The sequence below is a fragment of the Rhopilema esculentum genome, chromosome 12 (genome assembly GCF_057945365.1).
Source record: "Rhopilema esculentum isolate cy_ngs chromosome 12, ASM5794536v1, whole genome shotgun sequence".
NCBI classification, from domain to species: Eukaryota; Metazoa; Cnidaria; class Scyphozoa; order Rhizostomeae; family Rhizostomatidae; genus Rhopilema; species Rhopilema esculentum.
In genome coordinates this window covers 1,489,201-1,502,977 of record NC_142826.1, presented here as the reverse complement: position 1 = coordinate 1,502,977, position 13,777 = coordinate 1,489,201, and the positions used below count along the sequence as shown (strand labels likewise).

The window sequence follows — 13,777 nt, the reverse complement described above, 5'->3', positions numbered from 1 at the left end:
AGAATCTATACAAAAGTAGAATTAAATTAAATTTTCTGCGTCTATCGTTGCTGCTGGTTTTCGAGCTAACCAATTTTTTGAACGCAGCAAAAAACAATCGTTTTTATTGCGAGAAAGGATGCGAAGGATGTGGAAAGAAGACCCAGAAAACGCGACAGTTTTCTTTAAGCACCAAATATCCTAATGAAATTTTGGAAAGCGCCTTCGGGAAAGTTATTCAAGGTGGCTATATATGTGAGTCATGTGATAGAGCATTAAGAAAGTCGATTCAGACTAAGAGTACTGACAAAATGGTTAGTTTTGAAACTTTTTTCTAAAATGTATCTTTTATTTCTCTACACAGATGATAGTTATTACAATTTCCCTTAATGATTAAAAAACTTTATAGGAGAATTTATCCCATTAAGTAGCAATTAAGGTCGTGAAAAATAAGCAGGCTATAATTAAAAAGTTGCATAACAAATAACACAATTAAAAACAAAAGGAAGACGTAAATATTTTGGGTTTGTTTTGAGAAGCCAGGCATATATTTCTCTCGGAAATTTTTCATATTTTTCCAACTTTTAAAAAGCTAGCTGCAATGTCATTTATTTAAATTTCTAAGCCATTTTGTTTCAGTGAATATAAAGAGAGAAATTAGGAAGAAGGCCAAAGTGGAGAAAAAGTGCAATGAAAGACGACAATAATTTAAATGGTGAGGAAATTGAAAGTACAACCCTGCAAAACGATAAAGAGAACTTGCCTGAAAGCTCATAAAGGTTGTTGTGCAGTATGACCGGGCAGAAGGCTGTACAAGGCAGCCATTGGCCCGAAGACGATTGTTTGTCAATATTACCAACTGGGAAACAAACATAACGACATTTGATACGATCCAGATGAGCCCAGATGGCAGAACGTTAATCGATGGAGCCACTTCTAACAACATCATGCTGGCCGCAGACCAGTCATCGTCGAGCGAGTTGCATGCTTTGAAACTTGCATAAATTTGGACTTTCGTCTAAATAAATTCCAAACAGCATATATCTTCCCTTAGTGACATTTCAAACCTGTTTCAGTTATTCAAGAGTTAAGATCAACCCGGCATCAGTGGTTAATTGTTTGCATCATCGATGAATACACAACAATCCATGCCAAACGCCGCCCAACCAAATCATCTACATCGAAAGTGAATAACATGTGTACCATTGTCTGTCGAATTTTCCCTGAAATAAATGCAATACCCCTAGCGTCTTTGAATTCTCTTCAGAACCCATTAGTTGTCAATGTCTGTAATCTTCACAATGAACTTTCCAGTGAACAGACAATGCACAACTTGGCAATGACTTTCTGCGATCGAATGCCAGAATGGTTTGCAACAGAATTATTTAGTCCAGAAATAGACTTTATGCTCATATGTATAGCGAGTCAAACATTGTGAGTAAGATGAGATGCCTTGATAACGTAGTACTTCAGACTTTCAAGCTGCTTTGGAAATTCTTGGAAAAACAAAAATGAGGCAGTACATGACAAAATATGCATTGATCATCCCTGGAGATTGGCCTGCTCAGTTCCACGTAAGAAAAGTTGCTTATTCTACAGTAGATGTCCCTTCCAGCCTCATTAATTTTTAAGAAAGAAATGCAAATGAAAACACAAACACTCCTTTCTGGGAAAACGAAGGGCTGCATCATTACGCAAAGCCAAGTACAAGTGGTAATTATAATACCACACAAACAGTCAACAAGATCCATTCATTTGCTGTGATGTGCCTGGCTGTACGTTGCTAAATACTAGTGGAGAATGGCTATTGATAGAAGGATGTTTCCATTCGTTCCGTATAAATTGTCTGAAAGGCGCATCATTCTGTCTCATTTGTTCAAGCCACATAAAAACCACAGTTGGCAATCTGGCGACTACTGCTCAAAACAGTATATTTGAAACAACAAACGTGGAGCAGGACAGTGATGATAATCACGAGGTTGCGGAGGAGAAAAAGAATACCGTTGACGTCGATTCAGTCTGGAAGGAATTTGTTGACATGAAGATTGAAGATCTTTCAGAAGAGATTACTAATTTGAAGCCATATAATCCAACTAAGGTGAGCTGCAACAAAGACCATGCCGTCGGAAGTTGCAAGCTTTCTAAATTGTTTGTTGGTGGAACATTTAGTCTTTTACATACCTGCTTTGTTAAGTATATTATACCTAGAAATACTTAATATCTCCAAGGGTTTTTTGTTGTGCCCAAAATAGATTTGATCATTATCCAATAAAATTGCGTTCTTTCCATTTTAGGCAAGGTTCTAATTGATCGATGACCCTCACAGGGTATAGGGGCATGCCGGAATAGAAGTTGGCTGTACTTACCTAAAATATCGGTCTATCGCCTCAGGCCATTCATTGTTACTTTAATTTGAAAAAACACCAATTTTCAGGGTCAACAAAGAGCAAAAACGTCCAACTGCAATTCTGAGGTCCCAAAACCAAAGCCGCTGCATTGCAAAGAATGCTCTCATCTGTTTCGTGGACATAAAAGAGGAAGAGCGGGATCTTGTCCGATGTGTCCTAAAAATTTATGTAATGCAGAAGGAAAAGAGTATCCATGCAGATGCAAATGGCATGCGACCACAAATGGCAAAGAAAAAGGATTTAAAAAGGAGGAAGTGAAGGTGCGAATGGTTGGCAATATTATTGAGTATGTGCTGTCAAGTCAGCTGAGTCAGTCTGGACTTCTGGGATGGTGAGAACAAATTTCCTTGTGTAAAGTTATCTCCACAATCGCCTGTTCTTCTGCTCTCCGCGGTGAGATTCTTCTTCAAGGAGATGCTTTAACAGTTGTTCCAAAAATTATCGAAATTTACAAGGGAATAATGACGAAGGGAAACAAGCTCTATGAAAATATTAGTAGAAGGGCACAGCAACTCCTATTACTGGTCGAGGAGGTTATCCAATACTCCGAGTTACAGGTGTACATGCCAGACGGTATCATACCCATTGTTGATGTCAGCAATCTGGCAACACATCTGTTGGCTCTTCGCGATTCAGCCCCTATTTTGGCATGTGTATTGATTTGCCCACCCGACAAGTCTGTAGCATTGTGCATCCAAAACAACACCATTTGCCTACTGGATAGCCACTACAATCACGAGTACTGGGCAGTGAAAAAATGTTCAAAAACTTCAGTACTAAAAAAAATTAAGAAACTGATGAAATTTGGAAGAAGGCAAGAGCTCGGAAATATCTTGAAAATCCACCAATATCACTGATTGGCTGGCATAAAAATATATTTTCCCCCTCTAAGTACAGCATTAAATCTTAAGAAAAAATGAATATTAGAATTTCTTTATGTAAATTAGTACTTAACGTCGACACTGGTTTCTTATAAAAAATGAATAAACCAGGATTCTATTATTTGTTTAATTTGCGGTGTTATGGGGAAGATACCTTGAAACTGTTCGAGTTGCATCGCCTTTCTTAAATTTTTATGTTATGTCGTGTTAGTTCAAGGTCCGTTTGACCTATATATCTGTTATTACCCCCAGGCACCGCGTAACAGGGGGTAATGCAAAATATTTAGAAGTGAACCACCATTAAAGCCTTTTTTATTAGGTTTTAGCCATCGCAATTTTTTAGATCCCCCACTTTTCGCAACGCTCTGGTGCCTGTACCCCCTGGTAGCTGGTGTTCGATTGAATTTTGGAGATTGGCTTCAAATATAAGAAAAACAAAACTGCGTGACATTAAAGTTTTTCGCGCCTCTAGGAAAGCATTTTAAAAGAGAAATCACTTATATCAATCGAAAGCTGAAGAAAAATTGTGCTTACCATATTTCGCTACCCTATGTGGCCAAGCCTTATTTTCAAGATACAACTCATTTAAAATGTACCTTGTTCATTGTATCATTATAGGCCAGAGATGTTATCTTTTCAGCTTGAAGCAACAAGTGCAATAAGTAGTTAAAGCTGCTAGTTTCCCAAACATATTTTGACTGGTGTTAAAAAATTAATGATTCTTGCTTCTGTTGATGTACTGAAGATTCTGTTAATTTTGAACGTAAAGCAAAGGAAAGCATTTTATTTGTGGATATAATCTTGCATTTCTTGTCTCGTCTCTACGCATTGCAGCGCAGTAACACACTGCAAATGATAATTGGCCGCCATTTTTGCATATTACAATTTTCCTCCCGTGTTTTGGGTACCATTCTCAGGCCAGGGAAGTAAATGTGGCGAAAAAGAGGGTAACTCATTTCTCTTTTTAAACTGTCTCCAACTCACCTTAGTCTAGATTGTATTCGAATTTGCACTCTTATTTGTTAATAGGCAATGCTATCCTTCATTAAGTTAATCTTCCCTGGATGAGATCAAAGATTACACAGATTTGTAAATTTATTTTCTCATAGGCAAATTTAACATGGTGCTTGACGCCAATGTTGTTACGAGTCCCTTTTCCTAGGCATTTTCAACTATTTTAGTTGCCAAATGAATGTCGTTTGCCTTCACTGCCAAGTTTGTTGCATTTCCGCATTAAATTGTTGATTAACAATCATATTATTTTATTTTCAAAGGGCTGATGTTTTAAGCTTCGTTTTGCAAGCTTTACGATCTCTTGCCGATAATACGGACTCATTTAAAAGTGAGCATTTGAGAAACAGAAAAGAAATCGAAACATGCTGGCGAAATATTTGGTTTGAAACAATGAAAGCCATACATAGCCGTAACGTTGATGAGCCTGGGTTTATACTGTTGACTGCAATACTAAAAGTAAAGTTACTTGTTAAATTATAATTCAGCTGCCCTCTTGATAATCAGCTGACAACAAATTTATATCTGTTGAAAATGTGGCTTTAAATCAATTTAGTAACATGAAATTAAATTATGTTATTCTGCAAGGCGCTTTGTTCACCCGACAAAGTCTTAGGCAAACTGTTAGATGCTAGTTTGTCTCCTTTGATACCAGATAATGTATTTTCTCTTGGATTAACGGTGGGGCAAGTCAACATTTAGTAAAAGGAATGGAGTTCGATAAACTGTTGATCTCTTGTTAACTCAAGTATTGAAGAAGGTAATCGCGAGGAAGTTTCGAATTTTTGGTGGAACATTTTCGTCAAAAAAGCAAAGGGGGCTGTAATTTTAACATTTGGCCTTGAAAGATCTCAAAGTTTTTTCATGACCTCAGAATATATTAAATTTTATCTGTGTTGTAGACCTATTCATCGAGAGATATAAAAAGTGCATTTAATATCTTTATTTTATTTGCTTCAGAATCATGCATTAGTAAACTGCTTATTCTGCCAGATTAATGCACCAATGACAATCCACTAAGTTATAATTCATAAACCAAGTTTTGGCACTGGATATTTTAAAATAATGCTTAAAAGTGAACACTCTAGGAATTTTCCTCAAAGTTGCAATTGTTTTTAGGCAGACCTACTGGTTTCGTTGGAAAATCCCTACAGGGCATTTTTCAGCTCAGGCACGAGAGTTTCCAGGTAAATTTGGACCACTTTGCTTTGATCACCTGCCTTCTACAGGGCTATAGCTTGTCTAAAGTCAGCTACACAGTGGACAACAACAATACTAGCGTTACCGATTGCTAAGGGAGGGATTCTTAGTCTGGGGGCTCCATCTAAAAATACTTCTGTTGCAGAAATTGTGGTGAAAATTGATTTTCCTGTATTGTAAGAGGTTTCTGTCGAAAGAGACCTTGTATTTTCACTTTATCAATATTATCTGCAATTAAGATATCGCTTACATATGGCACGTTCCAAACATTTGCTTTGTAGAGAATCATTGGCGCTTTTGATATGTCTGCTGCACGGGTTTCCCATACCAGAGAAACTCAATAACCACATGGAAATATACAGCAGTTTTGAGAAATCTTCAAAGCATCAAGGGAGAAAGAAGATAATTGAACTTGTCCTACCCGATATTGAATTTATTATTGCACAAAAGGATTTCAGCCAGCTGCTATCAAGTCGTTCAAGGTTCGTTTAAATTTTAACGTTCGTGTAAACATGTTTCCTTGCTAGCAGTCATTGTCGTTTTCAGACTCTTTCCACGTGATGTTTTAGGTTTTTGCTAATATCAGTCGAGTTAAAAGCCATCTGATTCACCTCGCAGTGAGGTCCCGTATGTTCATGCTGTGTAATTGGCGTTGAGTAATTCCTTCTTTTTGTGCCTTCAGGTGAAAACGTTCATTTATAATCTCCATGTAACATTTTCGAACATTTCAGCAAGAATGATTGAACTTCTTTCCCTCATCGCTCAAAGAAGTGTTAAGACCGCTTAGTGGCTATGGTCAGCAGAAACATAATCCAACTTAAATTCAAAACAAAGTAGTCAAGTTGTCCTAAGCAGAATGTTGAATCATTACGATACATAATTGGTATTTTCTTAGATTCTCTTAAAATAAAACTTTGCTTTCCAACATCTCAAAATCTTGCTATAAATGTGGTGTTGTAAATGAAATATTATGCAACTTGCATTTAAGATCCTTTTTTCAGTGACTCAAATACGGCATCAGCTGTTGTGTTACTTTCGATGATTCAAAAAAATCCTTCAGCCTTTTTAAAAACAGACGTTATAAAAAGCAATTGGATGAGGTTTGTAGATTTTTTGTTTCTTTTTATGAACTTGCAACTTAGGATTTCAAGTGGAAATTATTTCTTATTCTCAAGAATACCTTTTAACGCTGAATATCTGCGTAGTTTTTAAATCATCAATGTATCCATTGTTTTTCATTTTTATTTTCCATGTAAAATTCTCATTTTTTAGTTTTTCTGCATTTTGGATCCTAGAATCTGCCTTTCTTCAACTTTTTCCTTCTTTTACGTTCAAATACTGATCCTTTCTAGCGCCAAAGAATCAGACAGTTATGGAAAAACTATGAAGAAAATTGGAGAACTTTATTTGCAATCATCTTTCAATCTTGTATGTTGTTTTTTTCATATTTCCTTCTTTGGTGTGTTTTCAGTGATTTACATGTGATATTCTTTGATTTATAAAGTGATTATGTTACATCAAGACTTTTCACACAGATTTTCAGAATTACAGCTGGTAAATTCGTCTGGATATTTATTTTAAGTTTTTACGCCAATTTGGAAGTGATAGGCCGAAAAGAATCTTCAACATCGTCATGACTAAATCATTTCTACCCGTTCAGTCTCTACATGTTTTTTATAGATTCAGTAGATACAGATTTTATAGATACTTTTTAAAGCTTTTAAAAGCTCTTTGATGTAAATGATCAAATTTTTAGTTCACTTTTAAGATTTTCACTAAGGCCAAAATTTCACAAAATTGATGATTTCTTCCACAATGGGCGAAATTTAAATAAGTCAAAATAATTTTTCAAGGACCCAAGAGTAAGCAATTCACAAATAAGAGCTGGAAAAAATTGTTTTATCTCATTTTCAGGTATGCTTTATGTTTGTCATTTTTCTAGGCAAACGAACGCTTGAAGCATGATAAGGAGAAACGGTATTTTCCTACTGTACTTATTTGCTATTCTTTTTAATGTCCTTCTATGTTAGCATGCATTATGTTGAACTGGTTACACGCTATTGAATGAAGTCACTGTTTTTGGTTGGGGCTCTTATAACATCGATCATGCAGATTGTGATACGAGCATGAAACACACCTCACAGGTTTGATACGCTTAAAAATTAGAGTCAGACCCCAACTCAATGTGCCATCAAATAGGGGTATTTGGAACAGTCCACTGAAGGGGTATCGATCATGAATAGAGAGATAGCCCGAATATGGAGAGAGTAACATCAGCACCTTCAAAACAGTGGTAATAAAGCGAAGTTTCATGTTGGTATGACAACCTGCATAACTGAACATGGTTTGTGACTTTAGGCGCTCCACTACCGAGATATTGCCGTATGAGTACAGGTTTTTTACTTATCAAAACAAGCCAAGCAACAGTAATCCACGTTCAAACTTTCAATTTTCTTTGGCCATATCTCTAGAAATCTGTAGCAGATTTAACTGATTTCGCAAATTTAGAGGTATTTCCACATGTTCTTTCTACACATGTGGTCAAAATCGAACATTCTCTTATTTGATTTTTAAGACGTCATTGCCTTGCCTCTCTATTAACATAGGTTTTCTCAAATGTGTATTTCTATTGTTTACATCTACTCTCATTCTAGAGCCACCACAATCCACGCTGCAGCTGTTCTCCCAGATATTTGTCAATACATTTCCAAAAGAATAATAGAACTCAAAGACTCGATCATAAACTTAATGAGAGATGAGGTTTGTTCTTCAAATTTCTTTCCAGAAAAATCGAACGTTTTATAGGGTCATTCCTTTTTGTAAAATAATCATTCGAATGTATTAAGATCCCCATTTCCAAAAAACAGGTATTGAACTATTCTAAAAAAGAATATATACAACATAATATATAGTATGTTAATAGCATTTCTGTTGTTGATCAATGGACAAAGAGTCACACATGTCGATGAATGAGCTGGAGGAGTTCCCAAAATACCAAGTGAACTGATGAAAAGATTGACAAATGAAGCTGTCTTAAACTGACTTAAATTAAAAATACCAATGTTGCAATCGTTTCATTTTCGGTGATTTCGGCAATGCAAGAATTGTCTATTTTTTGGTCTACCTCTTGTCACTGTCAAAGTGTTATTTTCACAGACATTCACGATCATGAAAGCTGAAATATATTTTCTTTGTATTTTGGATCGTCTTTGAATCATCGGTTCAGAGGCACTCATTTCTTCGTTTTATACCCGCGTTATAACTTTCGTTGTTTATCCTACGGCCGGTTTCCTTTTAAACCTCCTGTACATATCAATATGTGTATTCCTCCTTTTTCAAACTATCTCATTGCTCACTATATCACAAGAACACTCTCAGCGTGATGCTCAATGGTATGGAATATCAAACAAGCTTTTCTGTCATGATTTATTTTCAAACTACAGGATGCTGCAAAACCAAACCGCAAATACTAAATAAATTTGACATATTTTCCAATTTTGCAGTTGGGTAAATGTATCAATTAAAGACTATCATATTGACAAATTTTGGTTGCAAGGCACTAAAGAAATGATGAATTATCAACTTGTAAGGATATTGGTTTTAATATAAGCGAATTAAAAAAAAATAAACTGCAGTGACATTTTTCTTTTAGGACTTTCGCAAGGCAAATAATCATCTGCACAGCTGGCTGAACATCTGTATCAAATATGCGACACTATTTCTTGATGTCTACGCATTGCTGCTGGCATGCTTTGATAGCTCTGTTGACGAGCTCTGTGCAGTTGTAGCTGATTGCGTCAGAAGCCTGTTTAGCACTGCTACCACCAAAATTAAAGATTTATATCGCGATGGCAGCATGGAGGAGGATGCCCGTGACATCACTATGTCGTCACTGCTTTCATTCTTAAATCAATCCATTAGTTTGGTAGGTAAAAGATATTACTTACATTCTGGTATCAATTCAAACAAAGGATGTTCTTTTAAATAGATATGAACAATAGCCACCAATTAGTAGAGATAATATTTTTTTTTCTGGAGAGATGATAATAACAATTATATTAATATGGAGATATTTATAATTTACTTATCTAGAGAAAAAATTACCTAAGCATGAGATATTTTACACAAAATTAGCATTTTCCAAATTCATTTTCTTGGAATAGAAAAACATCTACCTACTTGAACTTGAAATGTATTTACCTACCTAAGGAAAATATTAAATTAGTTAAATAGATTAGTTAATTATACAGAAATAAATTAATTATGTAACCTGAAGTTCGCCCTCCACTTCAAAACAATGATACTCTCTTTGCCGAGTAGATAAATGTTTTTTTGTGATTATTACAGACATGCTCGAATTTTATAAGCACTCCTCTAAGAGTATCAAACGTGAAAAGATTGGCAAAATGTTGCATTTGCAAAACTTTGGTTCATCAATTTGCTCAAACATTATTTTGTTTATTTATTTTCTTTGCAGACTGATATACCTGGCCGCCGTCCTGATAAACTGACAATCGCTTTACCGGAATCGTTTCTAGAGATTATTTTTGAAATTGTCCTTGGAAAGGTATGCTAAAAAGGCTTTTTATGTCAAATACCTTTTAATGAAGCTTAATTTTTGGTTCAAAAGATTGGAATTCATCCAGCTGAAAGGAGGCTTTTCTGAGAAATGATTTTGTACTCTTTTTTATGTCTTCCTCTACTTTTGTTTTTTGTTTTTAGTTTTTAGTGACATCATTTTTGAAATCGGTTTCTCAAAGACATTGACCACCACAAAAAATTTTTTGACATTGGTCAATTCAAGAAAAGTAAATTCTGACTTCCTAATCTGCTATTAGTACTGGTCGTTGTTTGTTCTCATGTCTGATATCTATATCGTTTTCGTAATATCTTTGGAATTTTATTTGGAGCGAAAATGGCCTTCTATGTCTCTACGTGGGTCTATTTTATCTCTTTGTACTCTAGTGTACCTAGATATCTTAACAACATATTTTTCTCTCTTGTTATATGAAATAAAATGCTAGATCGATGTTATCAGATGTCCCGTTTGTATTTGTGGGTTCTATCTTCATCATTCTCATTTTGACGACCCTTTACATACCTACTCGACGCAAGGACAAATCAGTTAAAAATCATTATACTTATACAGACCCTAGAACATATAGCATTTCATATGGTCAACAACCGTGAGAGAAACCAATAGCACCAAAATAACTTAAGGGCCACCTGATTTCTGATTGCTTTATTTAGAAATGTTTTCAGTGCTTAGAGATATTTTCAGAAAAAACGATGGATACTTCTCTGGACTCTATATAGACATAGACCTGTCTATACAGATTGTGGTCACTAACATGGACCTGTCAATTGGCAATGAAATGTCCTTATAATGTTTTTTCATTGATACATCCATTCGTCGTGTCATTATAAAGAAACTTCTCATTTCTGCACTTTTCGTCGAATTTTGTTTTGTGGTTTTTTTGTAAGCACGTTCTAATTTTTGTTTCCAGCTGCCTCAAGCACCTGGACAAGACTCCCGCTTTCATTTTGGTGCATTCGGTTCCAGCAGCAGTGCGTCCACGTCACTCGGGGATTTTGACGATCTCATGGATACAAGTAGTGGAATGGTAGATGCTAAAGGAGTTGCTGCAAGTCTCCATTCAGCGAGTGGTTAGTTATGTTCGAATTTATCTATTAGTTCTTGAGTTATGAAACAAGTTTTCCTTTGACATTCTTATACTGAATCATAAGTAACAAAGTTCTTGATCATTCCTGTTTTTATTGATAGATAGAACTATTTCATGATACAGCCTATTTTTAAAAGACTCGCACAAAAAAGGCATATTTGTATGTGACTCCCCATCTTTTAGACTCTCTAAATAAAGGATTTTATTTTGTGATAAGATATTTTTCCATCGAAGCTGATATTGATAAAAGGATATTGCTGGAAATATAATGTTATTAAAACCTGATCATCATTTGTGCAGAATGCCTGCTCTACTGGCTCAAAGAGAACCAACGAGAGATCTTTTAAGTTTTCTCCAAATTTTCCTACAAGTTTTTTATGGTCATTTGATTCCTGACCGACTCAATAACTTCTGCCTTACTCTGCAACACAGTGTAAACTTATTGAGCTTTTCAGAATCATAAGCTGGGTTAATTTTATCGTGGTCATAGTCAGCATTGTTTTCATGCCCAAATTATGCAAACTTTTGGCATTTTTCATATCTTTAGGTTTTCATACCGCTGCTAAGGACATCTCAATTTCCAGATCAGATTTTGTTAGAATTGAAGCCTTCAAGTTTCTGTTTCATTCTGCATTCAATGAAAATCAGTCAGCTGTAGTGCGAATTAAAGGAAAGAGTTTAAAAGATTTGGTGCTGGATTTCTTGGACGAAGTAAGTTGCGTCTTCTATCTTAAAGCTGATGAAAGTCGTGCCTTGGACTTTTATGCATACATTTTGTCATTGTGTTCAGTTCGGTTGAAACAAAACTTCTTGAATGACCATTTATCTACCTACCAAATATGTGTAGATCTCAGCTATCAGCCTTATAAAGCTATGTAAAAATCTGGAATTGAATTTACAAGCTTGTGTTGTTTACAAATGCAGTAACCGTATAGTCTTGAATTATCTTTGGAGAGTCAAATCCAGAACTATCAAATTTATCTTATTTCTTTTACTTCAGAGTTTTGATACAAACAAGACAATGTGCTTTCAGATGGTACGTTGAGATTTTTCAAGATAACAATCATCAGGGTTTTGTATAGTAATGTTATTAGCAACAACAATTTTCACATAAGACTTTTCATTACTGCTCCATATTTTAGTTCTAAACCAATGCAAATACGAAAACTAATACAAACTAATACAACGTACCAGCACTTATACTAATGCGGATATTAATAAAAACACGAGTACTAATACAAATATGAAAACGAACACAATGGCAATGTGAATTTGATCGCGAATATGAATGAAAATGCTATTACTAATGCTAACACTAGTGCTGGTATTTTTACTAATACTAATACTAATACTATGCGATTACGAATAAGAATACTACTACGAATATTGAAGCGAATATGAATACAAATACCAATGTGAATGCTACTACTGAATACTGTTGCAAAAAGCAAACGCAAAGACTGATACTAATACGAATATTAATACAAACGCGAATAATATACGACTACGAATGATAATAAACTACAAAGACTATTTGACTGAGGTTAGCCACTGAGACTGTTAAGAGTTACTGTTTCCTCGTAGATTCTTTTGTATCTTTTACCAATTTTGAGAAAGTCCTAATATCGTTGCTTTTCTTTTAGTTAAAGAACCTTGTTTTAATTTTGACGAGTGGAACTGCAGCTCTCCCTCCTGCTGATTTAGAGATTGTATTTGAATGCATTCGGTAAAGTTGTTTTCTTTACTAGACAAGAATTTAAGAAAAAAATTGGAATTTTTATCATAAGTTGTCCTGGATGGGATTCTTAAGGATTTTTTATAAATTGTCTAGATTTGTGTCTTATTAAAAAAGTGCATTTTCTCCTCGTAAATGGGCTGACGGTTTGACGGAGTTCTTGTGTCCTTTCTTCTGCCAAAAGATTTTAAGTGTATTTCCGTGCTGGCAACTAGTATATTCTAAGATTTGTTTTATTTTGGATGACTATGGTTGAAACATGAAATTTTACGTGAATGTATTGGAAATGAAACACGGATCGACATATTCTAATTTGAGATCCTGCAAGTAGAAAGCAGGTCTTTATCCTCGGCTGCGGTATTAAAGTTGCTATCAAAGGGTTCGCAATGATTGTCTTCAATCAAGAGTTCATTTCCAGCTGCCTGTCCTTCGTTTGGATCATTCAATCATTCTAGCTTGCTGCTTTGTGTTAAAAATCCTACCTTTTTGTTGCAGACGTTATATATCAGAATTCCGGAGTCACCAAGATGCGTGTCTGGATGTCCTACAAATGCTTCGTAAACTGCTCTCATTTTTAAAGGCATCAAATGAACGAGATGAAGATCAGTTGAGCCAAATGAGGATGATAGCCAATAGAATTCTTTCTGCCTTTTGGTACACCATCTATTTTCTCCTCGAGTTTTTTGCATCCTCCCCTTAAGGCAACTTGTTTTTTCTTGTAAAGCCATCAACGTGTGAAGCAATTTTTTTTGATTAAAGCAAGTCTGGCTGCTTTTAGTCGAGGAGCCCAACCTGAGCCACATATCTCTATATAACTTATAGTTGCATTCTTCTCCTTTTTAGTTTTCATACCAATCTTGAATATATAGAGATTTTATG

At 35.2% G+C, this 13,777-nt stretch overlaps 1 protein-coding gene across 1 annotated transcript in view; it reads left to right on the top strand.

Annotated features, from left to right (window-relative positions):
• The first annotated feature begins 1,174 nt into the window (after window positions 1-1,174).
• Window positions 1,175-13,777, top strand: part of LOC135681384 (serine-protein kinase ATM) — a 48,965-nt gene continuing 36,362 nt past the window's right edge. The window contains exons 1-17 of the mRNA XM_065195833.2: window positions 1,175-1,347; window positions 1,861-2,077; window positions 2,414-2,718; window positions 4,543-4,738; window positions 5,399-5,466; window positions 5,761-5,961; window positions 6,481-6,579; window positions 6,832-6,907; window positions 7,422-7,456; window positions 8,134-8,239; window positions 9,132-9,404; window positions 9,957-10,046; window positions 10,987-11,146; window positions 11,711-11,874; window positions 12,164-12,199; window positions 12,807-12,889; window positions 13,394-13,552. Of these exons, the coding sequence (XP_065051905.2) occupies window positions 1,175-1,347; window positions 1,861-2,077; window positions 2,414-2,718; window positions 4,543-4,738; window positions 5,399-5,466; window positions 5,761-5,961; window positions 6,481-6,579; window positions 6,832-6,907; window positions 7,422-7,456; window positions 8,134-8,239; window positions 9,132-9,404; window positions 9,957-10,046; window positions 10,987-11,146; window positions 11,711-11,874; window positions 12,164-12,199; window positions 12,807-12,889; window positions 13,394-13,552 (2,441 nt within the window). The remainder of the gene's footprint in view (window positions 1,348-1,860; window positions 2,078-2,413; window positions 2,719-4,542; window positions 4,739-5,398; window positions 5,467-5,760; window positions 5,962-6,480; window positions 6,580-6,831; window positions 6,908-7,421; window positions 7,457-8,133; window positions 8,240-9,131; window positions 9,405-9,956; window positions 10,047-10,986; window positions 11,147-11,710; window positions 11,875-12,163; window positions 12,200-12,806; window positions 12,890-13,393; window positions 13,553-13,777) is intronic.